Genomic DNA, 26,083 nt, shown 5'->3' on the forward strand with positions numbered 1-26,083 from the left:
CACACACCCTGCGAACACGCTGTTTTGTTTTGCAAACAGCAACACCCTGCCGAGCATCTGCTTGGTGTCAGGGCACTTAAGATGATGCTTCCCGTTTTGGCTCCTGGGGCGGGATTAGCGTCACGGCTTCAGCCTGTGTGTTTAACCACATGATCAGATTCCTGTCTGACCAGCATTGTTATCCAACTGTGCTTGCCCTTCAGCTCGTGCAGATCTGTGACGCAATTTAGTTCTACTCTTTTCCCAGAGGCCCCTGTAAGGTTAGCTTCTCCTGGCCCATGGGTGTGTTACACCCCATTATGTAATAATGTAATAATTAGCAGATGCAGTTTACTTATGATTTGTCGTATTTCTCCCTCCAGGGCTCCACAAGGTCCTGCAAGAGTGCTGAAATAAAGCGAAAGCAGTCACGGTAAGACATACCATGATCATACCAACCATACATGGCACACACGCATCATGACAACTTTGACTGAACACATATGACGAAATTTGGACCACCGTTGTTCATGATGTCCCCATTTTTTTACCACACTTCAACTGGGCAAGCATCAGAGAATTAGCTATGTGCATTTGTTTGCTCTTTCTTTGCCTTTTTCTGGCAACACTAATTCAAAAAGTAGCCCACATGGCAGCCTCTTCGCCTTTGCCTGAAGTTTACTCAGTGTCGGGTAGCAACAATTTAAAATAAGATGCCACAAGGTATGCTGGGAGCCGGCATCACTCCTAGCATGCCTTGCGGCACTTGTTTTATAAAAAGTTTGTACGTGTGGTGCGGCCATTTGTGTGTTTGCACTGCGATTGTAGTTAGTGTTCTGTCTAGTGACCCCCGCGCCCCCCCCTCCCCCCACATACACAAGCTCATTGTGAGTTCAGTGTTGATTATTGCTTGCCCAATTAAAGAGTATCTTCCTTGGAGCAAGCCAAACTGCTTCTGACCATCTCTTGTAGCAGTCAGGACTGAAGTAGGAAGCCACAAAAGCTGCCAAATCTCTTTGGCACCCAAGAGATCCAAATAAGGTTGCTACTATAGATGCATGATAACACCAATGCTAATATTTGCAAACACAATGTAAAAAAGAGAGATGATCTATATAGCTGTCACCTGTTTTCACTACCTTGCCCTTCCCAGGAGTCAGAGTATGGTCCAGGCCATGGAGGAGAGCTATGAGGTGGACCTCATTTACATCACAGAAAGGATCATCTCCCTCTCTTTCCCCGGTGCTGCCGAGGAGCACAGCTACACGGCCCACCTCAAGGAGGTGGCGGCCATGCTGCGCTCCAAACACAGCAACCACTATCTGGTGAGTCATGATGCCAATGCTCTTCCGGGGGCTTTTGTGCGTTAATAATTGTATTTGCAGGTGCTCAACCTGAGCGAGTTGAGGAATGATCTCGCAAAGCTAAACCCCAAGGTATAAACACCTTAGATAAAAGACAGCATCACGTTGGAATAGGTTCTTACTGTGCTTTTGCTCGGCAGGTCCTAGAGTTTGGTTGGCCAGACCACCACGCGCCGCCGCTGGACAAGATCTGCAGTATGTGCAAGGCCATCGACATGTGGCTCAACGGCGACCTGCACAATGTGGTGGTGCTTCACAACAAAGTAAACTCCTGTCCCTCCTGCTTCAGCAAACCTGCCAAGCCGGCCTATATAATGTTATGGATGGTTGCTTCTGTCTTTGGCATGGTGTCACAGGGGAACCGGGGTCGCACGGGGGTGGTGGTGGCCGCCTACATGCACTACAGCAACATATCGGCAAGGTAGCAAACACCTTCTTGGAATTCAACAACTTTGATCCCCCCAGTTTCTTCTAAAGCCTGGAGGTCCGTGTGAGTCCGCTGTGTGATTGTTGTGGCAAAACAAGCCGTCCCGGCTGGTTTATTGTTCTGGTTCCCTGCGAGCGAGCAGCCTGGAGAGTCATCATTTTTTAATGCAGCCAGATGTTGATAGAACTTTAGTGATACTTGGAAACCCTGCAGGTTGTAAACAACATAACGCCATGGTTCATGTACCTTTGCAGCGCTGACCAAGCGTTGGACAGGTTCGCCATGAGGCGCTTCTATGAGGACAAAGCACTTCCTGTTGGTCAGCCGTCGCAAAGAAGGTCAGTGGTTCCCTCATTTTGCGATTGTCTGTTTTTTGGAGAAAAAATGCACTACACATGCGGTCAGCTTCTTTACACAGGAAATGTTTTTTTCTGCCTTGCGATTTAGTCTGAATTGGGATAATTGTGTGAAAATGTCATGGTGTGCAGTTTGTTTGAGAGACTCCACTCATCCCTCGGGCAACCAAGTATGTTTTCCACCAGTTTGACATGATGTCATCAGAGCCACTAAACTAGTCTAAGCACACTGAAGAATCAAGGAACCTCTCATCAGAGTCTTTTTTATTGGAAGGTGACAAGGAATGAACGTAAAACAGCTTCTGCTGCTGTTTTCCTTTTTGATATAATTATCTCTGCCCCCAGAGTCGGCTGGTATGACAGTCTGGAATGTGTGGCATTAGGAATGGGGCGTGCTCAGTTGCCACAGTGTGCTTGTAAAAGTTGAAAATAAAGGTGCATTGCATCATAGAGTGATTGAATGTGATGGTCAGCACGTACGGAAAATAATGCATCAGTCAGGAGGCCGATGATTATTATTTTTGAGTTTTAGATTATTATTTATACTGTTATATTTGTGTTCATATTATATGGGTGCCTTGAAATATCAGTCAAGATTGTCAAAAATGGCGGCTGTCAAAAAAAATGGCTGGGATTGAATGAGTTAATGTAGTTTTGAAAAACCGTAATAGAGTGTAGATACAAAATTTTAAGCACAATCTGGGGAGCGATTACTATTACAGATACAGTGGTTTATGTTGGGAATTCCATCTTCCAAAAGATACAAAATCTGAAGCACTTTTTCCAATAGGGAATAAAGTCCTATTAATTCATTCCAGACACCCAAAAATATTAACAAATGCTCATTTTAGAAAGAATAATTATTGTTTTACCTACAGGAAACAATGCAACATATGTATAAATAATGGATAAATGAATAAAATGAATCCATAAATATTTAACATCAGCTTTACCTTTATTGAAGACCGTTGTAGGGAAGGGTGGGGGGTACTGTCTTACAAAAGTTCTTGAATTTCATAGTGTTTCTCACCTTCTTCATCAAGGTACTGGCACTTACAACTTCATTTGGCCCCATTGTAGGTTATTCTGCAACCGTACTCAATTAAAAAAAAAAAAAAGCACAAAGGTCAACTAGTTTGACATGTGCCATGTTAAATGTGAGATAACTGGGACGCCATATGAAAACATTTTCACTGAATCATACGAGAATCATATGAAAAGCATAGCATGCGAAAACAGAGGTACCATGGTAAGCCATGATAACCTGGAACAATATTTTGAGTAAAAACAGATGAATATAACAACTTTCATCACAAACACTCGCCCCTTCTGACTAAACCATTTTTCTGTCATCAGCCGAGGAAGCCCTGCGGCCAACTCAAGGTCAAGGTCAGGTCACAAACACTCATCACAGTGATGATTAACTACCAGGCCGCGCTAACTTGACAAATCCCTAACTGGCCTGTGTACAAATTCATTCACGCTGACACTTCCCACAGTGGGCAGGAGTGGGAAACATCAGAATAGTCTTAGTGAACAGCCAACTTCGCTTATATTTGAAATGATTTGCATTTTGGCTTATTCTACATCGTTTGTCCTCTTTGTTTGCAGGTATGTGCAATACTTCAATGGACTTTTGTCCGGCCAGATCAAAATCAACAACAAGCCCCTATTCCTGCATCATGTCATCATGCACGGCATTCCCAACTTTGAGTCCAAAGGAGGCGAGTATCACCCTGAAAAAATGTGATGGGAGAAACCCATTTGAAACCCCTTGTTTGTCCTCCGCAGGATGCCGGCCCTTTCTGAAAATCTACCAAGCGATGCAGCCAGTCTATACATCGGGAATATAGTATGGAATTGTTTGCTTCTCTAGTATGGTGTGTCATTACATCCATGTGTTTATACAAGATGTTGCTGCTGTTGTCATCACACAGCAACGTGCAGGGAGATGGCAACACCAGCATCTGCATCACCATCGAGCCCGGCCTCCTGCTAAAAGGTGACATCCTGGTAAGTCTATGTAATAATATATAATAATCTATAATATGCTGAACACCTTGTTTACCTTTCATGTTTTATTTTACGTCTTTCTCACTCACCGGCATCAGCTCAAATGTTACCACAAGCGCTACAGAAACCCCACCAGGGATGTTGTGTTCAGAGTTCAGTTCCACACGTGCGCCATCCACGACCTCGGGGTGGTGTTTGGAAAGAGCGAGCTGGACGAGACGTTCAAAGGTAGCAACTCAATGTTGTTGGTGACTTTACTTAGATAGGATTCAACTTCAAGGGGAAGTTTGTTTGTTTTAAGAAAATGATGCCCTCTAGTGGTGACCCATGAGCAAGTGAAGCCAGTTCAAAGAACAGAAGAAAAGGAACACTTAAATTGTTCACAGAATTTCTTCACAGACATTATTTTGAAGAGAATTTTCCCTATGCATCATTGATCTGTACTCATTTAAAACAATTTGTGTCTTTGTACAGATGAGAGATTTCCTGAATATGGGAAGGTGGAGTTTGTCTTTTCGTACGGTCCGGAAAAAATCAAAGGTGCTTTTCTAACAGCTTGTACGTACTTTTCCTGAATATATGACCCCTTACCCATGATGCAATGTGCTCCTCAGGCCTGAGTCACCTGGAGAATGGCCCCAGCGTTTGTGTGGACTACAACACCCAGGATGCTCTGATCCGTTGGGACTCATATGAGAACTTCAGCCACCGCTGCGAAGGCACTGGGGATGAAGAGCATGGTATGCGCACACGTGCACAGTGACGCATCCACTTTACTATGTCGCATATATCTTTTTTATTTGAATGGACTTGCTCGAGGGGCCGTTGGTAATTGCAGTGTTTCAAGAAGGTCAGCGGGAATCACATCACTTGCAAATTCGATCTTATTTGAACAAGTACTCTACAGGAGTACCTCTTGTCTAATCATTTCTGCTATTTAAGTCTCTTGAACTTCAAGGAAAAGTGGAGCAGTTTGTAGATTTTGCATCAGCTGCATAGGCTGCTCTTTAAATCTTTCAATCATAATTATATACTCAACAAAAATATAAACGCAACTACTCCAAAACTGTATTTTAGGGGGTCCGAAAACAGTATCTGTTGTGACCACAACTCATATATCGTATACGTTGATTCAGAACGTCCCCAGTACACTCAATGGGTGGCATGGCTGGTGAGTATGCTGGCCATGCAACTACTGGGAGATTTTCAGTATCTAGGAATTGTGTTGAGATCCTTTCGACATGGGGCCGTGCATTATGTTGCAATATAGCCGGAACTTATGAGCTGAAGGTTTTCAGACCACCTCAGAGACCCCAGTATAATAGAAATTCACATTTTGTAGTCACCTTTTATTGTGGCCATCCTAAAATACAGTTGGTTTTCAGACCACCTCAGACACCCCCAGGACAGTTATGGTGGCCAGTCTAGGCACACCTGTTGTTTGTGAACGATATTCGACAGAAGTATGTATTTTGTGTACATAGAAGTGTTGCATTGATATTTTTCTTGAGTAGTTCAGGCCGGTATTTGAGAAGTGTTTATTGAACCTGAGGGAATAATGCAATCAGGTGTGAAGTGGATTGGTGTCCACCACATGGTCACAGCATGGGAATCGTCCACGATGGAGCCAAGACGCTACAACCAGCCGCAACACAGGCAATATTAATTAGTCTTTGTTGTTCATTTGCTGTAGCCACACTTGTTTATTTGTGCTGGCGTTATGACACCCAAATTCTTCCTGGCGCCAATTTTAACCGTGACCTTGGACGTGGAGTTGAAAGCACTTTGCTAAGGAAAGCTGTCTGTGAAAGAGCTTGCAGGATGAGGAACGTTGGGTACCTTAGGGGTATTCGTGCAGCTTGTTAGCACTCACCTGTGTGCGCAGCGCATGATTTTACGAGCATCCTTTGCAGTTTGCTGTGGAATGCAAGTGTGTGTGTCAGCATGACTTTGCTCCGCTAATAGCCAAGCGCCCCAGCAGCTGTTGACCTCCATGTCACAGCAGTCAGAAGGCCACGGTTGGGCCAGTGCACAGCCCAAGGGAGTAAGAGTCCTTTAACACTGTCAGATGCTGTTGTTTAAATAGCAGGAAATTGTCCGCTTGCGAACATCAGCTTTCAAATAGATTATAGGATGCACTGGCATTTGTACATAGCATTCAGTCGGCAGTCTTCCTTGTTTACAAGCCCCCGCCTCCCATATGTGCCCTGAAACATGTCTGGAATTGCTGGACAGTGACAGAACAAGCAGCCACACAGAGGCGGACAATAACCAGGGAAACGCGCTCTTAAGAGTCAAGTGAAAGAAAGAAATGCTGACCGTCTTTGGCGGGTGAGGCCTCTGTCATCATTAATGTTGAAAGCAAAGCTTGAATGTTGTTGAATTGGCATTTGAAGTTGCATTCGTATTACACTATGTTAAATTGCTAACATCAAGTTAATACTACATTATGTTCATTGATGTCGTTTTGTGCTATGTTGCTGTGATTCATAGTGTACACACTGAGGTAACTTTGTGTCACATCACAGTGACTTACAACACAACACTGTATGCAGAGCAGACTGGCCCATGAGGCAATAAAGACCAATGCTAAGGGCCTTAAGAGGGCGCCAAAAATCAGTATAATTAAATTAATTAATGTGGCGACTCTGTAATCAGGAAAAAGCCGAACGAAACAAACAGATTATATTACTGCAAAATTCTGCCTATTCTGCAGCAATCTGCATAACAAGCAATCTGTTTTTTTTGTTTTTGTTTTTAGGAATAGGTTGCAATTTGGTACACCAAGTGAATGGTTCTTGTGTGGCCATTTAGTCGCTTCCTTTGGAAACCATGAGACCCAGACTATTGGATTCGGCTGGGTTGATACAATACGTGAAAAGTAGTTGAAACTTAATAGCTTCTAAGGTTAATTTGTCTTTATGGTCCTCGTGATAAACCTGCAGCAGCCTTCTAACTGCACTGTCCATTGATTGTGGCTGGAAACCCTAAATATACTAGCGCCACATAAGACTACAGAAATGGAGCGCAGTGGAGTATTTGAAATGTGTGCTTATGTGTGTCACACGAGAACAAAACGCTTTGAGCTTGACGTGACGCTGACAGCGTGTTGAGCTGCAGCAGCAGGTTCAAATCCCACCAGCCCTCGAAACCCCGCTGAGACCATTCTGGAGTACAGTGGATCCCTGCAACATTTACCAACCTGCAAACTCACCAATTTTATGGCAAAAATGTACGTATTTTGTCCTGACTTCACCCTGGATTGGTTACCAGCCAATCACATATAGACATATATAGGGCACATATAGACAAACAAGCATTCATATCTATGGACAATTTAGAGTGGTCAATTAACCTAACATGCAAGTTTTTGGAGGTGGGAGGAAACCGTAGTACCCGGAGAAAACCCACACAGACCCAGGTCTTCCTGATCTCCTGACTGTGTGGCCAACCTGCTAACTACTCGGACACCTTGAGAAAAAAAATGAGGCGGAATAATGAGAAGAAGTAGAGGAATAAATAGATGAAAAATGGTGTAGCAGTTTGTACGTGTGAATCATTCACAAAATAACATTTGTGCATGAATGATCTTATGTTGTCATTTTGTACCTATAACCTACATACTCTTCGGTATGGAATATTTTGCTTTGTTTTCAAATATAATAAAGACTTGTTGATAGCAGAAGGATTGTAAAAGATTGAAGAGAGAAGGGGAGGGTTCCACAGCTGAATTTTATGTAGTAATTACCATATGCACACCACTGATGACACGCTCTTCCTGCAAGGATATGAATGTGAATCAGAGACGGGGGTAACGAGGCAGCTTTTAGATGACATCACCCTGAAAGTTGTCTTGATGGGTGACAGCAATACGGTCACATCACACATTACCTTGAGACTGATGGATGGAGCCAGAGGCAGACATTGCTCGTAAAAAAAGTACAAATATAAAATACTGTGTCAGTCACTGATGCACAAGTGGTGGAACTCTCTTAGTCATGTGTTGTCACATCACACCGCGTCTCCTCCTGCAAATGTCCCCCATTAAGAGAGAAAAGTGATGCATTGCTCGTTCCGTTGAGAATTTTATGACACGGGCTTTTAGGTGACACAAATAGGTCCATAGGACTCAGCTGTCAGTCAAACTCAGTCCCCCTCCCCTGGCATGCAGACTGGACGTCGTCACTTCAATATCAAAGCTGTGAAGCTGAATGTCACATCACCCGCTGTGAGATGACATCACAGCGTGTCCTCGCATTCCTAGTCTGACTTGTCAGTGTGTATTTGTAACTGAAGTGTTGTCATGCTATGAGAAACATCCACATGATTCTTGGGTATTTTGGGTGACTTCAAAATGCTGTTTTTCAGCGAAACTTGCTGGAGGGTGGATAAGCTTTCACGTCGCATAATTTTCGGGTTTGTCACGGTTGATTCTTGGCTTCTTTAGACCGGAACTCCAAAGTGAGGTTTTTCTAGCACTCAGTCAGGAAAAGTGCTCATGGAAGAGCCAGAAATCACGATAGCACCATATCCAATAAAATGTGAGACAGACATATGCTTCCATTTGGCCATGCACGTAAATGTCAGGTGCGGCACTATCTACTCGATGAACTTTTTATAAACACGGGTCTAGCTCTTGTTTGAGGTCACCGTGCACCCCTTAAGAATGTCAAGCCCATATTTAGGTTTCTCCTCCCAGTGGAAAGCGGTAGATACAGTCCTGAAGTAAGATGTACCCCAAAAAGAGAAAGACATGAGAGAAACTCATAGTAGAAACACTGCACCTCCGCATTGAGAGGAACCAGATGATGTGGTTCAGGCATCTGGTCATTATGACTCTCAGACGCCTTCCCGAGGAGGTGTTCAGGGCACAAAGATAGGAGACCCCAGGTCAAACCACACGTTGGAGAGATTATGTCTCTCAGCTGGCCCGGGGATGCCTCAGGATCTGCCAAGAGGAGCTGGATGAAGTAGCTGCGGAGAGGGAAGTGCCTACTTCCCTGGTTATGTTGTCAAATAAGAAGATGAAGAAGAAGATGGAAGGATGGATGTGGTCACAACGTCTAATCGTCTCTCATTTACCAACAAAAATCCCTGCCTCAACAGTTCCTTGCAATGTTGTTGGGAAAAACAACTTGGTGGAAAAAGCTGTGACATTTTAGGCAATAGCAATCACAGAAAAAGCCTGCAAAATCCTGTAGAGACTGTCAAAACAAACAGGAAAACACAAAAGCGGCCTTGTTGACAATATGGACGCACTACTGTATATACTCCATGTACCAGCAGGCTCATTGACACAGCAGGGGCACATGGTGCTCAACTGCTTCTATTTATAACAAACCATTAGCCACAGGTGTTAAAATGGTTTTTTAATGGCTGCCAAGTCCGTGATGTGCCAATGAGACACCCATGCTGGCACTTAGGTGTGTGGGCCTGCATTTGACTCACCATTCACTTGGAAACAAACATCACTCTGCTTGGTGAACAAGCATAAGCACCACCACTTGGCGAGCGTGACATGCCACTTGGGTGACTCACCTGATCTAATCCCAGGTCTGCTGCCACTATTTACTGATGCTAGGGAAGGCTTTGTGTCCCGTTTGGGTGACAGACGGTTTGTTCAGTTAATACCCGTCTGAAGTGCCGCCACAATGATATGAAGCTCGCTTACACTTAATGTGGGTGATTAAGTGTTTAACAACCTTCCAGCACCTTCAGATATTCTTCTGGCGCCGGTTCCAGCCCGAGCATCTTTATATTCCACAGGGACTTTTGAAAACCATTGCAATTCTTCAAAGCTACGCAACTGACATTGCGCTTTTCTATACTGCATGTTCAGGGTTGCATTGACTGTCAGACCGTACCTTACCTCTTAGCTGACGTACTGTCTCTAAGAGTCATTATATGTACACCCTGGACTGATCTGGTCAGTCATAGGAGTCATATACAGAAACAAGCAAGCATGCGCAGTTCATAACTACAAACAATATACAACAACAATAATCTGGGGCATCGTAGGCCATGATTAGATGTACTGTTGGAGCAATGCTGTACAGTAATCCCTCATTTAATTAAAGTTCAAGTTTCTATAATATTTTCATAGTTAGAGCATAGAAAACATGTTTACGACCTTCCATTATCTCATCTGTGTAACATTAAAGAAACCAAGTGACCGTTGTAGAATACTACATATCACCGTGTCTTTGAATGCATCTTCTGAATGCCCTATATTTGTATTTTAGTTCATTTAAGGAGGGATGCAGAGGGATTAATCTTTGACCATATTGAACACGATGTTAGAATGTCCCTCAGTAGTGTGTTGATCTTCTTTGCCAAAATGCAAAAAAGTTATTTTATTTTTCCTTTTTTTGTTACTAAGTAGTAGTTCCAAAAAGTCAAACAAAAAACGGGCAATAATAAGGATCAACCCAACATCTGTTGCAGATACCCAAAAATGTGAACAAAAAGCACACTTTATAGAGAATAATTATAGTTTTACATTAAATGATTATAAATGACAAGTAGATGAAACTTACTGTTGATTCGGACGTCCTCGCAATTGTTTTTGGCCCCACTATTAGCAGGAATTTAGCAGTTTCTTGGGCACTCGATTTCACAGAACGATATAATGCAGGGCAAGACATGGTGTACAAAAACTGAGGCAAAAATCTGGTCAAAAATGTTCTACGAAAACAAAGGTTTGACTGTATTGTGTTTGTCCGTCTACTGGCGACTTAGGGTGTCACTTCCTGGTTCATCATGCTTTTGGAGTGTGAGAGGAAGCCACACAAGCCTGTTAGAATGGTGTCCTCCTGTGAATGTGAAGATCATAACCCGGAGGTCCTTGGCTAGGGTGTTCTTATCGTCTCCAGTGCTGTTTGGCAGTCACGCTCCTTCTTTGGCCTACTCTCTTGGATAATTAGTGTGTGGGTGAGAGAGGCGTTTCAGGATGGAGAGACCTGCCATGGAAATAAACTCCAAACCATGAGTCAGTCTGTGCGAGAATGCCACTCAGAACTGTATTTATTTTCAAGGTCTGTGATTCATTGGACTACATCAGCGTCAGAGTATGTTGAACGCATATACTAATAAATGAGTCTTTCTTAAGACCTTAGACATTTGACTGAAGGCACCCCACCCACCCACACCAGTGACATGAGAGGGCTGACAGATGGGAGTTCTGGCCAAAGTGTAGCCACTCCCCTGCTGCTGCGAAGAGTGGGTGCTGCTCACTTGCTTCAAGCAAATTTCGGGTGATGGGAGGACGTAGAGAGGGGAGCAGGAGGTGTACTCTTCAGTTCTGTGGACAGCATGTGGCTTTCTGAGAGTAAATTGGCCATCTGAAGTGAAGGATTATTTTATTACGTTTTTTGGGGGAAAGGATGAAGGAGCTCTACAGGTAAGAATTATGTTTAAATGGCAACTTTTTAGATTTACAGTATGGGACGAGTTGTGTTTTTTAGCTGGGGTTTTGCTTTCTTGTTGACATAAAATAACTGTTGCTGGAGTTATCCACCATCTTCCCATGGGGTCAGCCCCCCATAAGAGTCAGACACTTCCTGGTGTACTTATTATTACTCAACGTCGAGTGCTGTGAATAACATGGTCAATTTTTGTCATGTGGGGTATCAGAGTTGCTGATACTCAAATACTACAATCCGAGCTGCATGCAGTGTATTGGTATTTTTATTACCACCAACCTTCATGTCACAGGTCTACTTTCCTAATATCAGAAGTTAATGTTTATAGATAACGATCAGTCTTTCAGTTTGGTCTTTCTGTTTTTACTGCTTTGACACAGGCCTTGCTCTGCCCCACACAACCATCCTGTTTTTGTGTGCTGGTCTGAATCCACCTTAAGGTTCACATCAGAGGAGTCAGTTCTCAGTGACGTAACGTGGGCTGGGGCTGTCACCCTGTAAAGTAGCTATTAATAGTGGATGGGGGTTAGTGTTTCTGGTTGCTGGGCTAAAAACTCAGGGTTAAAAAAAGACCATTGCATATCCGGGGAGGCCTTGTGCTTGCTTGTTGGGAGGGTGATCTGGTACTTTGAGAACCTGAATTCATTCTGCCCAAAACTGTTCTGAAATTCAGTAGCAGGTGTGTTAACATGAGTGTTTGTCTGTTTTTCAGATGTTGTTCACACTCATGGTCCGCTTGATGGCAGCCTGTATGCACGGGTCCGTAAGAAAGACTCCCTGGAGGGAGTGGTCACCATCAATGGCCTCCCAGTCCATGAAAACCTCCTGACTGCCACGGAAAACCCTTTGAGGCACCCAAACCACCAACTTCAAACCACAGAGCATACTGTTCCTGTAACAGGCCATGCCTCTCTCCCTGCTGTTGACCACACCCTCTCTGTGAGCAGCGACTCGGGCAACTCCACCGCCTCCATCAAGACTGACCGTACCGAGGAACATAGTCAGTCCCTGCAGGGTGGCTCAAGCCATGGTAACCCAGTAGCAAGTCACCCCTCCCTCAGTCCGCATGAGAAGAAAGAACTTGATCAGCTTTTGAGTGGACTTGAGGCTCCTGTTCATCAACGACAAGCATATCTGTCCACTTCAGCCAGTCCAGGAGGGGGTGTCCGGCACCTCGTCCCTGCACAGGTGCATGTCAACGGGGCCCACGCCAGGCTTACTGGTGCCGCTTCGGCAGAGGAGCGTGAGACAGATATTCTTGACGACGAGCTGCCCAACAGCCAAGAGGGTAATAGCGTGGACAGTTTGGGTACGCTCTCGTCCTTAGAGGGTCAGGCAACACCAGCTGACCTCTACTATCAGTCAGAAGCCCCCCTGAGAGCTCAAAGGGACGGGTCCTACCTTGAGAGAGGTCTTCTCAGTGAAAAGTTGAATGAGATGCCTGTGCACGGAATACAAACACCCACTGCAATGCAGGAGCGCAGCCCCTCGGTGTCCCCACAAGGGGGGTACAACACCTACCAGAATGGGAGCGGAATGTATCGCTCACAGTCCTTTGGTAACCCGCCTCCAAGCAGCCCGGAGGCCAACCCTAAGCTTATGCCCAGGGCACCAGAGAGGAGCACCAGTAGCCGGGAGGCTGTTCAAAGAGGTCTCAATACATGGCATCAGTACAGCCTGCCAGATGATCCTTTTGGCCCCCCCCTTCAGTCCACCCATAGCTTGCCACATTTCCCCTCCTCCGCTTCTCAAAGGGACATTGAGCAGTCAATTGAGGCCCTCAACATGCTCATGCTAGACCTGGACCCCATCAACTCCCAAATGTCCAAGTCATACAGTGCTCCTCCTGGGGAAAATACCCTCCATTCATCGCAGGCACCCTTCTCCCAGACACTCACAAGGCCCTCGTTCCAGGCAGACTTTGCCATCCACGGCTGTAGCACCTCTGGGTCGTTCAACAACACCTTCCATCAGCCCCCACACTCTGCTGGGAGAACCTTTCCCACCCAGAGCCCGGTTTTGGAGTCTCCAGTGTACTCTCCACAAAGGCCCAGCCCCACCTACCAACAGCAGAACACCACACCGACACACACACCTGAACCCTACATGCACACACGCCAAGGGCAGCACTTCCCCTCAGATCCCTCCTCAACCGCCCAACAGCCGCTAAAGCCTGTGAACTCTTACACAGCCGGCGTCGCCTCTCACTCCCCGGACCCGCAGGGCTCATCACCCTATCCAGGCTGCAGTGAGTCCTCCTCCCCTCTTCCCGCTCTCACCCCTCAGCCTAAGGACACCTCCTCTTCCTCTTTGGCCCGAGTACAAGATGCAGAGGAGGAGACTCTGAACCTGGAGGGCCTGGTGGCTCACCGCATCGCTGGTAAGTCTGGATGACAGGGCGGGGGAATCATCACTCTCCATTACATGTGCCACATTGTATAAGTAATTGCGTAATGAATATGTCTGACAAGGGTCAGTTCACCGAATGCCTCACTGGAGTCAGAATTTAATCAGTAAAGTTTCAACACAAGCTCCTCAGCTTGTCCACTGAGCAGCACGTGGTTAGTTCCTGTTACACATGCACGTATAATTAGCTCTGCATCTGAATAGCTTAAAGGTTTGGAGATCCCAGCTTCCCTGATTTCATATTTAGCTCCATGGTAAAAATCAGTGGAAACTCAGCACTGCCGCCCAGTGGATACAAGTTGCACTACCGCCTTTTTTAAAACATTCATCATCATCGGTTGAGTTGAATATTGTTTCACATGCAGATAATATTTGCTTTTTATTTCAATCACTTCCTTTTATTGTTTTTCTTCTCCTTTTCTGTTCAACCCATCACCCCTTCCCACCATTGCTTCTTCCTCTGCACGTCTTTTCACCTTCTACCTCCATTACCTTCCTCCTCCTCCTGTCCACTTCCCACCCTGGCATCAGAATACAACGCTCGCATCCAGGGCATCAGTGAAAGCATGACACCGCAACAATCTGACCGCCATCGCTCCTATTCCTTCTCTGGTTTGTTCACCGCCCCTTGCTTTCAGTTGGCTTCATTTTAATTTCTTACACGGCATTTGTAGAAACTTTCAAGACCATTAGGACTTCTTTCTCAGTGATGTTAACTCATCATGGGCATTTTTCATTTGAACTGTTGTTTTCCCAGGGTGATATGATGATGAAATGTATTGTATGTACAGTAAATGTTGAACTGGGTGCACCACTGGCTGCATTGCTTCCTGATGCCTTAAAACAGGGGTGTCCACCAAAGGGCTTCCTTGATACTTTGTAAAGCAACATGTAGATATGCTAAGAAGTTAAATATATTTCAAGAAGAAAACTGCATCTCTGCTTTGTATTATAGGTTAAAAAGCATATTGGTAGTACGTATTTTGCTAATTTTTTCTCGTTATAATGTGTCTTTTGTCTCAGTGCAACATTACTGACACCTAGTGACCAGTGTAGAATGCTACATATCATCATAAAATCTTTGAATGCGTCTTCTGTTTAAATGTTTTTGTGGATGTCCGAAATTGGCTTTTTTGCAGAAAACTGATATGCCCATATTATTAACTCCCAACTCTCGATCAGCCGATACCGATATGTGTAACATGACATACGTATCTACTGTAGTGGAATGAACACATATGTGTTGTATACTGCATTTTTTGATTTCGGTTTTTATGATTGAGAAAAAAAAAATCCAATACGATATCAACCGATATCTTATTTTTATGCTGATATGGAGATATTGGACATCCCTAATTATTTTTGGTAAAAAATGCGATGGTATAAATTATATGAATTGAAATGTGTGCACCCAATATTTGCTCAAAAAGTCACTAAAGATGTACTACCTGGAAAAAAGCTACAATGATAAGGCCTCCATGATAAGTGTATGTCGACTGAGTAGTTGTTCTGAATGTTGGGGGTGGTTTAGGGATGCGTTCCAGGGGAATAACCCCGGAGGTGAGCCAGGGGACGGGGCGGCGTCGGACCACCAGTGAGGGTCAGTACCAGAGTGGCCGTGACAGCAGGTCGACGGGCCCTTCGCCAGACTTCAACAGTCTGTCCCACAACCCTGGGGGAAGACCCAGAGAGGTACATTCATCACTGTCATCCTCCCGCATTCTCAAGAGTTGTGCAGAATGGTTGTTTGTCTATATATGTGCCCTGTGATTGGCTGGCGACCAGTCCAGGGTGTACCCCACCTCTGGCTCAAAGCATACCCTCTCCACCCTAATGAGGATAAGAAAATGGATAAATGAATGAATATGCATACTCTGTGTTTCCTTGCAGGGTCCAGCGCACGGCTACAGGGAGGCTTTTGAAGACGATAGGTTTGCCAACAACAGTCCCACTTTGCGAGGCTGTGGTGAGATTTCCCTTCATATATGAAACTTATATGAAACTTTGTTTGCATGTTCTCTCCGTGCGTGCGTGGGTTTTCTCCGGATGCTCCGTTTCCTCCCGTATTTCAAAAATGTGCAAGGTAGGTTAATTGGAGACTCTAAATTGGCCATCGGTATGTGAGTTGGAAACGCCCAGTGGGCCAGATTAAGACGCTTGATTATAGCGGGTAATTTCATTCAACATATTTTATTAGATTTGATTGTACAAGAGATTAAAAAATACAGGAAATAATGAAAAATACTCCAAAAGACAAAGCTGAGTGAAAGGCAAAAACAACTACAGACTTGAACATTACTGATTAAATGAAAGCGTGAAACGTTGCCAAACGTTGGCTTCCCAAATTACTTCAGTAGCAAATAAAATAAAGCTTCTGCTCACAGTCCTGAGCCTCCCACACTGATTGGCCCATAAAAGCATCATCTGTCTTCAAACTTGCTCCACCTAGTGTGATGTTGGATCCCAAAATACCACTGGCGCCTGGGTCATCACTTTCCATCCATCCCATCACCTTTAAGGCACCACACCTCAGTTTAACTGCGGGACAGGAAGGCGCACCCTCATCACCAACCCACGCCTCATACCTCAAGTCCTCCTTGTCCACCCAGCGCCAGCCACCCGGGAAATATCGCAGACCCACCCAGACGTGCTCTGTAGAAATGTTCTTCTGAAGTTCCCTCTGGATAAGCAGCATCTCTGTCTGTGACGTCACGCTGGCCAGGTCGCCATGTTGCCCCCTGCAGAGCTCCAAAGCTTCCTCCCAACTGGCGCTCTCCCTCACCACGATGGCATCGTAGCAGAAGAAGTGCACCTGGTGCTGATGGTTTGCATTGTGCATTCTGTAGTCGATCATCATGCCAAAGTCTTCATTTGGCCAACTGTCTGGCTGCCCCTCTTGCCAGAGGACGTTAGAAGCAGGTCCACCCCCAGACCACGCCCACTTGGTTTGGTCTGTGGAATTCCTCACAAGTCCAGTCCAGAAGTGAGTCACATAGTCTCTGAGTTCATAGAGTTTCCGAAGTTCATCAGCGTTGATAACTGGAGCCAGATCGGTGTGAAACTCCCTGCAGTAACTCTGAGCGTCATACCAGTTCATAGCCTGGTCCACGTAGACGTACTTCCCCACAGCGGCGGACCAGCCCTGCAGGAGCAGGAAGCAGACAAAGGCTTGCCTCATCGCCATCATCTTACCAGTCACACTCTTCAATGGGCTTTAACTTGGTTTGCACATTTTCCCTCACAGCATTTGCATAGGCAGGGCCTGTGCTTATGTAAAGGTTGAGCATCGCATGACCGAACAACGAATAACACACAGCAGCTGTGTGCAAATAGTATTTTTTTTTAAAGGTTCAGTGCAGGAGATCCAAATCTATTCTTTGTTTCACTGTTCCATGGCACATTTTGGGAAAAAACAGCAAAAATGGGAAAAATAAAACAAAAAAACACAATGTAAAGATACAAACACAAAATGTTACGAATGCTTTCATAAGAACAGGCTAAATAGTCGACCAGAGACGTTGTGATTTCATCACAGACTTGACGCCGTGGATGTCCAAAGTGTGGCCTAGGGTTTGTTTGTGGCTCGCTTGTTACTGTCAAAATAAACAAAGCTTTGTCTTTGCCTTTTTTTAAAATACATTTAAAAAATAATGGCCAATTTATTTATATTTATATATTATTTATGGGTGCATCCGTTTTTCCCTATGCATGTGAATGGTAAGAAACTGCCTTGTAAATAGTGTCTTGCACACATGGTTGAATATTGTTGCTATTTTTATTCAACAGTCTTCATTCCATGTCGTGACTTTTTGACATTTGAAACAGAGTTGTCTCTTTGTATGTTTGCGCAGCACGCTCCCAACCTGGGTGGACGTCAGCACCCGGCGCGAATCCTCACCAAAAGGTCACATCCGGTCAGTTGAAGTTCATCGGCATTCAAATGCGCACTCGTCATTCTGCATTTCTGCTGCCATCTGCTGCTTCAAAGTGTTACTGCCTTTTTGCTCACTAACAATCTTTTTTTTTGCTTTGTGCTCTTTTGTGCACTTTTGCCCCCTTTTCACTCTGGTTCCACCTCCTTCTTCACCTCCTCCTTCTCATTCTTTCCCCGCCGTCAGACTCAGATTGTAGTGATGGAGAGCAAGGTAACGCCGCACCTGAGGCCAACATGCACACATACCGGATAGGACTGTTGCTTTTTTTGCGTGTCGGCTTACATTTTTTCAAATCTTTCTATATGCATGGGTGTGTGCGTTTGGATGAAAGTTTCTCTGAAATTGTCGGAAAAGGGATATGGGAAAACTAAGAAAATTTTGGCGGTGATCCAAAATTAAAATTTTTCCCAAAATCCACTGTTTTTCTCTGCAGCTAATTGTTATTACCTGCTACTACTTCCATATTTCTCAATCAATTCAGACCGGTACATTGCGCACATCATGCTAGGTGTTAGAATTTTAGCATTGCTAACATTCTAATGTTAGCATACGAGCTGTTTTCATGAGACACATACATATATAAACACAATCATGCTAGGTGTTAACATGCTAACGTTGATAGCAGGCAAACATTAGCAATTTGTATTTTTAGCCATTTTTATAGCTAGACAGACACATATATATAAGCACTCAGCATTATTATGTTGTGTGTTAACATGCTAAAGTTAGCATGTTAACTTTGCTAGCATGCTAACATTAGCATGCAAGCAGTTTTAACCATTTTCATAGCTCGACACTTCTACAATTTCTTACCACAATGATGCTACGTGTTAGCATGCTAACATTAGCAATCTAAATATGTAATAAATGTAGTATTCATATTTATGGTGTAAATCAGAACATGAGGGCAACTATGGCCCTGAGTGGAGGTCTGTGCTGTCCAAGTGCTTTTCTGGTTAATCAATGCATCAGATAGTGTCCCACAGCGCTGATGTTGCCTATTTTTTCCCCATGCAGATAATCGTGGTTTTGTGGAATTTCGAGCACAGCAGTTCAGCGCTCCTCCCACCTCCAGCAGTGCTGATGGGTCCGTACTTGTGTGAAGCTCACATCTGCAGAATACAGATTATTAGGAGTAATGTTGTGGTTTTTGTTGTCAAAAGGAGGTATGTTTCTTCAGACCACAGTCCAGCACCGTTTTACTCTCAAAGACCTGCCTCCCCTGATGGCGCCCAGGTCAACATTATGGGGGTCCACACCGTCCCCGGTAGCCCCAATACCCTCCACCGCACAGTAGCCACCAACACGCCCCCGAGCCCTGCCCTCCAAAGGCGCCTTGGCCAAGCCAGTCCCTCGCCTGTCCGACACACGCCCCCCCCAGGCAGCAGCAGGGATAACATCCCATCCAGTCCCCTAATTGGCAGAAACCCCAAAACAGCAGGCGCCAGTGTGCCACCCCCCAGCCCCCTGATGGGGCGGCACGCAGCAGGGAGCGGCCACAGTACCCCTGATGAGTTGGGGGCCACTTCTCGTCAGGCGCAGCCACCTTCCACACCCGCCTTTCCCGTCTCGCCCCAACTGCCAGAGAAGAAGAACGCCAGCAGTGTGGGCGTAGAGAGAACGGAAAACAAGAACCTGGTGCTGGATGGTGGTGGGTCAAACCTGACCGGGACACTCTCAGACGCCTCCAAGTCTATTTATGGTGAGACGCAGAACGACAAGTGTCTGATGTCACCTTCAGGAATAATTCCCTTCTGTCATCCACAGACGGTTATCCGGACATCAAGATGAACGTCAAGTTTGTCCAGGACACGTCCAAGTTCTGGTACAAGCCTGACATTTCCCGAGAGCAAGGTGACACAGCCAGTTCTGTCTTTCTTCCCATGAGTGTTGTGTTGCCACCCTGAACCTCTACGTTTTCATTTCAGCCATTAATGTGCTGAAGGACAGGGAGCCCGGCGCCTTCGTCATCAGGGACAGCCACTCCTTCCGTGGGGCTTACGGTCTTGCCTTGAAGGTGGCTTGCCCACCACCAATGGTACAGCAAAGCAAAAAAGGTATGATGTTCTATGAAAAGCAAAACATAACAAAAGCCGAAGCTCGTTTTTTTTTCACTAATACACTGAAAAACTGAAATGTATACAGACTAATACATTTTCCCCAAAATAATAATAGTAGTAAAAACAATTATTCTCTTGCAGAAAACAATGCAAAATACATAGATATGACAAATTAAATGGATTCCTAACCCTCAGAAATACGCAGTGTGCTTGGACGCCTTCTCAGATAAACCACCGACACACACACAAATAAAGGAGTCAAGTTTTCTCAGAGGGTGGCACGGCGGTCTAGTGGTTAGCGCGCAGACCTCACAGCTAGGAGACCTGGGTCTCTCTCTGGCCATCTCTGTGTGGAGTTTGCATGTTCTCCCTGTGCATGCCTGGGTTTTCTCCGGGTACTCCGGTTCCCTCCCACATTTCAAAAATATGCTAGGTTAATTGGTGACTCCAAATTGTCCATAGGTATGAATGTGAGTGTGAATGGTTGTTTGTCTATATGTGCCCTGTGATTGGCTGGCGACCAGTCCAGGGTGTACCCCGCCTCGTGCCTGAAGACAGCACGGGGGGTGCTGGAGTGACCCTCGTGAGGAAAAAGCGGTAGAAAATGAATGAATGAATGAAGTTTTCTCAGATTGCATTGTGTCTGAGGAAGACATTAATTGGTGCTGAAATAACATCAGCCTCCCTCTGGGCTTTTTGGCGCCATCCACCCATGCATCCATTTTTTATGCCGCTTGTCCTCCAATGAAATGCTGTGCTCAGATGCGATACATTATGGGAAAACTTTAAAACTCATATTGGTAATTGTTTGTATATTTGTATGTATTATTTTATTTTATGACGTGGACCTGTGCTACTCAGTCAAGTGTGGCTTTGATAGGAAGAAATCAATTTTATGTCAAAAAACGGGGCGTACTCAAACCAAGGTTCCACTACCACGGTTCTTTTAATATGCTGTGTTCCATCTAGCCGGAGATCTGACCAACGAGCTTGTGAGACACTTCCTGATCGAGACGAGCCCCAAAGGTGTCCGTCTGAAGGGCTGCCCCAACGAGCCCTACTTCGGTAAGTACGTGCCACCTGGTGAGACCGCACTCTTGCTCTTACACACTGGCTGTTTCACCGCAGGTTGCCTCTCCGCGCTGGTCTACCAGCACTCCATGACGCCTCTGGCGCTGCCCTGCAAGCTCATGATCCCCACCAAAGGTAAAATAGTAGGAAGCCAAGGCGCCGCTCACAATTGCTGAAGTGTGTTTGCCCCGCACAGACCCCAATGAAGAGGCGCTGGAACTGGCCACACCCACCGACCCAGTTGTGGAGCTTCTGAAGCAAGGAACAGGTAACTAACTGTTTCCTTGCTAGCGTGCTCATGCAGACGTTCCTCACAATGTGTGCCTCTACTTTGCAGCTCCGAAGGTTCCAGAGGAGTCCTATGGTAAATACCGGATCTAATTCCTTAGCAATCGTGTTTGTCATTGCTGATGGTGCTTCCCATTTTTGGCTTCCAGCATGCAACGTGCTCTATATTAACTCGGTGGACATGGAGTCCCTGACCGGCCCCCAGGCCATTGGCAAGGCCATCAGTCAGACCCTGGCGACCAATCCTCTGCCCGCCGCCACCGCCGTCCACTGCAAAGTCTCCCCGCAGGGCATCACGTTGACAGACAGCCACAGAAAGTGAGTTCAGGAAGGCATCATTTACAAAGTTTAGCATTTTAAATAACCACCGTCATCATGCAGGATCTTCTTCCGGCGACATTATCCCCTAACCACCATAACCTACTGTGACACCGACCCCCAGGACAGGAGGTATGACCCGCTATCAAACATTACTTTTTAAGTGCCTCTGCTTCTGGGTTTCTCAGACCTTTCGGTCTCTTTTTTCGATTTTTTGGGAGATGCTCATCATTTCCCTGAGTTAGCTAGATTTGTTTTTTATTTGTTTGATTTGTTTTTGTGTTATTTTCACAAAAAATCCACTTCGCACTTCCATTTTGGGAAAGATTTTGTGTTTTTCCCATCGGGGGAAAAAAATCAGAAAGCCAATGTTGAGACTCTTTAATGGGGCCAATTAAAAATGAAGGTACAATTTTCATCCTTTAGTTCCTAAAAGTCCCCAACACATGCGATACAAATGTTATTGTGGTATATGTGTACAATTATTATTTATATTGTTTTATGACTATTTGTATTATTTTATTACTGTTATTTAAAATGTATTTTTTAGTAACATGGTAGTAATTGAGATTTGTACTATCTTTTTTCCCCAGGTGGGGCAAGGAGGGCGGCGGTTCAGTCAGGTACATTTTTCCCGCCATATGTTGTGCACGTGCGCCCCGGGACACGTACCGACCTGTTTTTGTTTTGGTTTTTTTTGCAGGCTTTTCGGCTTTGTGGCGAGGAAACAAGGAAGCACAACCGACAATGTCAGCCACCTGTTTGCAGAGCTGGACGCCGACCAGCCTGCCTCGGCCATCGTCAGTTTCATCGGCAATATGATGCGGCGGTGAAATGCCCCCCTCCCTTATCATTTTGATGATTTTCTCTCTGGGATTCGACGATGTCCTCTTCTTTTCTCATTTCCCTTTTTTTTGCCTTACTGGTTCGGTCGACGTGTTCCACGCGTCTTTTTGAGGGAGCTGTCGGATGTGATGAACGCGGAGAACGGTGGCGTTGGTAAGTGTGGACGTGAGACGTTTCAGGGTCATTCTCTTGCTTTTTGCTCTTGATTGTTTTTAACCAAAGCGCAAGAATGACGTAGCAACGAAGCCATTCTTTTTATTTCCTCCTTTAAAAGACGGACACACAAAAAAGAAAAGAAATCCTTTCTTCTTGACTTGGTCTTCAGGAAAAAAAAATGTAAAAAGTTGGCCTGGATGGCTTTTGACGGAACATTGTCTGAAGACGTTATGCATGTTAGCTTGACCTTTAAGCTTGGTTCTCCTCCCTTCCACCAACCCTGGTCAAACCCTGGAGTGGACTTTTCTGGTTCTGCTTTGTGTTAGAAAGGGCTCTGCGGTGAAACGGCGACTGATCTAAACTGCACATATCAGACCAGAACTCGAAAAAAAAGAAAGAAAAAAAGCCACACTAAGCCCCTCCCTCCCTGAAAGACACTTCTTCACTGCAAGCGACTGGTGACTTTGATACGACTGGCCACAGGGTGGCGCCACCCAGTCAGGCTTGCACTGAACGACACTGGAAAGCACCTCCAGGAACCCAAACCTGGACCTATGCACTGTTGTTTCTGCATGCTGTTCCTCCCTCATAGCTGCATTCACTGAAAACATTCTATGCTGTGTTCCACTTAGACACTGTGGCTGTTTGACTTGTCAGAGACTGCATGAAGTAGACTTTGTTTTTAAATGCCCCTCTGATATGGAGCCATAATAGGGCCCAACTTTTATGTACTTGAAAAAAACACCACATGAAACACAATATTGAAGTTGGATGTTGGCTTTGGAAAAATACATCAGAATTATTCAAATGTGCAGAAAATTATAATTAGTAAAATTACAATACAATTACATTTGTATTTAAAAACATTTTAAATAATTTTAAATTAATTATATAAAAAGTTAATTTAAATAAATATATTTTGAGAAATACATCAGCCTTTTCCAAATAAAAGTAAATTTACTACAAATTATTAATCGAAATTTAAATGATGTAAACAATAATATTTTGGATAAATATATTTAATAATAATAGAAACTGGAAAACTATTTAAAATTAATTAATTTAAATGTACTATAAGTTAAATTAAAAGTACATTGAAATGCATGTAGAAATGTTGAATTCTGAATGATACTACATCAGTGTATTTAAAATACAAAAATATTTTTAAAAAATATAAATTACCATTTCTTAAAATTTTAATACAATAAAAATTGAATGCATGAAATTGTATCAGGCAATGTATGACATAAACATGATTGAATAAATTATTATTTTTCATTTTGTTAACTTTCATACATTTTACAACAAATGAATGTTCACGTGCGACCCCTCCCCATGAAAGAACACATACAGATATGTGTAGCCTAGCGCTAGTTGCATCCTCACTGCCGTCTGTTGGCTATTTCACGTCTTTGTCCCGCACACCATGCACACTCACACCGTTGGTGCAAATTATTCTGGCGACGTGTTGGCATTGTTTAGTTCCTATCTTCAGAGTTGCGCTGGAAGAAGCTCTCACACAAGCTTAACTTTCACTCCACACTCTTACTTTACTTTCCAAATTCAACATCTGAACTTGAATATTTCGTGTAAAATTGTGTCCTGGGCCCTGATATAGCTCCACACTCTCGAGTCCTCAACCAGACGTAGACAACCCATCTTTTTTTTTGTGGTCCGACTGAGGCGGGCTTAATCTTTCACCGCCACGGTTCCGTCTCTGTGTTTGTTTCCACCGTGTTGTCAGAAAAGGCATTTAGATATTTTTAGCAGGAGAAGAAGAAAAAAAGTGCACAATTGCGCACACTGGAGCATCTACAATAAGAGGATAGATATAAATGTACATAGATGAACTACTTTGACAGGTGACTTAGCGAAAAGTATTTATTTTTGTTGCTTTGGTCCCTCATGAGTACTCATATTATGCATATATTGTACAGTCTAGATAAAGAGATGAGTCCAGAAAAAAATCTATACTTATTTTGGCTAATGATTTCAAAGTCTGAGGAAGGATTTTGAATATATTGTGTACATGACTTTGTACATGTTTGTTTTGGCTCATCTTGTTTGTCATGTTGCATGGACAGAAGCGTTGGCGGGAATCTTTTAGAACTAATTGTAGCAGGTAGATCTTTGCAGATTTTCACACAAAAAAAAACTGGTAAAAGAGGCCAAGCTCAAATGCAATATATGTAGAAAAAAAAAAAACAATGTGCGCCCATGACAGTTATAGTTTTTGCCAAAGAGTCACACGAGCTGCTTTTTCTGTCTGGTTGCCATATTTCATGCAAAAGAACCCACGCAGCACAGAGCTCAATTTGTTACACAGGGAGCTTTACATGTGTGCACTGAGACATTATTGATGTCTTTTTCTTTTAAAATTCATGTCCCTGGAGGCCTCCTGAGTTGGTGTAGCACTTAACTTAAAAGCAGCAGAGAAGCGCTGGCAATTCAACATGCAAAAAGCTCTATCACACCTACCAGACGTCAATGATTTATTTATTCTAATTTATTTCTTTTCCTTCCATCATGTGCGTCGTGTGGAAGCAGAGCCGTTCTCTTTTCTTTTCTTTTTTTATTTTTTACAAGTGCTAGAAAGTGTCCAGAAAGACATTTGAACTGTATGAATGTGCAAAAAGACACCGGGATTGTTATTGTCCTTCTCATTCTTCATTCTATCATTATGGCTTAATTGTTCCTGAGGAGAAGAAAAAAAAAACATTAAAGCAATACAAGTCTGTCAAGGTTATGAGTGCCGTTATTGCGTCTAAGCTCCACATGGGGTCGCAATCGTCACTTTGTAAGCATTTTAAGCATAGTCGACGGAGACGACATCTGGTTCGTGTACAGCATGGAATTGGATTCAATCTTATGGCGGTGCCTTTCACAGGTAAGACTGAAATAATACGTTTGGGCGTATTTTAGGAACCTATTTTGCTGAATTTGTACTTTTCATAAAGAGCCCATAACCATACTTCGCATAGAAAAACAAATATAACTACATGTATATGAATATTCCGATAGCCGTCAAGTGGAGAAGTCTCCGTGAGTTGTAGCACCGAGCGCTACTGCGCATGCGTGAAACCATGTACTATACGGCTGTTTTTTCATTAGCCCCCCAGCACATAAAAAATATAATTTAACAGGACAGCTCACAATATGTGAGGAAATTCATTAGATGTCAATAGACAATAAGACAATGTAAATAGTAGGAAAACGAAAAGGAAACAACTCGTAATATTATAGAGAAAACAATGTCATATTAGTTGTAATATAATGAGGAAATATTACGGGAATAAAGAAAAAAGAACATTTACCAAAATATTATTGAAGAAGAAAGTTGAAATATTTAGAAAATGGAAAAGACAATGGTGGGAAAAAGAGCCAAGACAGAAGTTCATACTAATAATACGCCTTTTCACCTATATCATAAAGCTGAAATAAAG

At 44.1% G+C, this 26,083-nt stretch overlaps 1 protein-coding gene across 11 annotated transcripts in view; it reads left to right on the forward strand.

Moving 5' to 3' along the window:
* tns1a (tensin 1a) overlaps positions 1-25,381 on the forward strand; it is a 62,428-nt gene extending 37,047 nt beyond the window's left edge. For 7 of the 11 annotated variants that reach the window (XM_058052528.2, XM_058052524.2, XM_058052525.2 and 4 more), the window contains 30 exons: positions 363-412; positions 1,133-1,304; positions 1,365-1,415; positions 1,484-1,606; positions 1,700-1,764; positions 2,025-2,108; positions 3,738-3,850; positions 3,918-3,978; positions 4,064-4,139; positions 4,238-4,367; positions 4,614-4,679; positions 4,754-4,879; positions 12,273-13,940; positions 14,498-14,578; positions 15,498-15,658; positions 15,857-15,932; positions 17,818-17,880; positions 18,085-18,111; positions 18,919-18,988; positions 19,065-19,603; positions 19,669-19,755; positions 19,830-19,958; positions 20,931-21,026; positions 21,090-21,167; positions 21,229-21,300; positions 21,370-21,396; positions 21,470-21,638; positions 21,702-21,770; positions 22,232-22,261; positions 22,342-25,381. In XM_058052528.2, the coding sequence (XP_057908511.2) occupies positions 363-412; positions 1,133-1,304; positions 1,365-1,415; positions 1,484-1,606; positions 1,700-1,764; positions 2,025-2,108; positions 3,738-3,850; positions 3,918-3,978; positions 4,064-4,139; positions 4,238-4,367; positions 4,614-4,679; positions 4,754-4,879; positions 12,273-13,940; positions 14,498-14,578; positions 15,498-15,658; positions 15,857-15,932; positions 17,818-17,880; positions 18,085-18,111; positions 18,919-18,988; positions 19,065-19,603; positions 19,669-19,755; positions 19,830-19,958; positions 20,931-21,026; positions 21,090-21,167; positions 21,229-21,300; positions 21,370-21,396; positions 21,470-21,638; positions 21,702-21,770; positions 22,232-22,261; positions 22,342-22,471 (4,689 nt within the window). In that variant the 3' untranslated portion in view covers positions 22,472-25,381. The remainder of the gene's footprint in view (positions 1-362; positions 413-1,132; positions 1,305-1,364; positions 1,416-1,483; positions 1,607-1,699; positions 1,765-2,024; positions 2,109-3,737; positions 3,851-3,917; positions 3,979-4,063; positions 4,140-4,237; positions 4,368-4,613; positions 4,680-4,753; positions 4,880-12,272; positions 13,941-14,497; positions 14,579-15,497; positions 15,659-15,856; positions 15,933-17,817; positions 17,881-18,084; positions 18,112-18,918; positions 18,989-19,064; positions 19,604-19,668; positions 19,756-19,829; positions 19,959-20,930; positions 21,027-21,089; positions 21,168-21,228; positions 21,301-21,369; positions 21,397-21,469; positions 21,639-21,701; positions 21,771-22,231; positions 22,262-22,341) is intronic. The other 4 variants (XM_078796802.1, XM_058052530.2, XM_078796803.1 and 1 more) reach the window with 4 other exon arrangements.
* The last annotated feature ends 702 nt before the right edge of the window (positions 25,382-26,083 follow it).

The sequence above is a fragment of the Doryrhamphus excisus genome, linkage group LG15 (genome assembly GCF_037039965.1).
Source record: "Doryrhamphus excisus strain RoL-2023G ecotype Guam linkage group LG15, RoL_Dexc_Guam_v1.1, whole genome shotgun sequence".
Lineage (NCBI taxonomy): Eukaryota > Metazoa > Chordata > Actinopteri > Syngnathiformes > Syngnathidae > Doryrhamphus > Doryrhamphus excisus.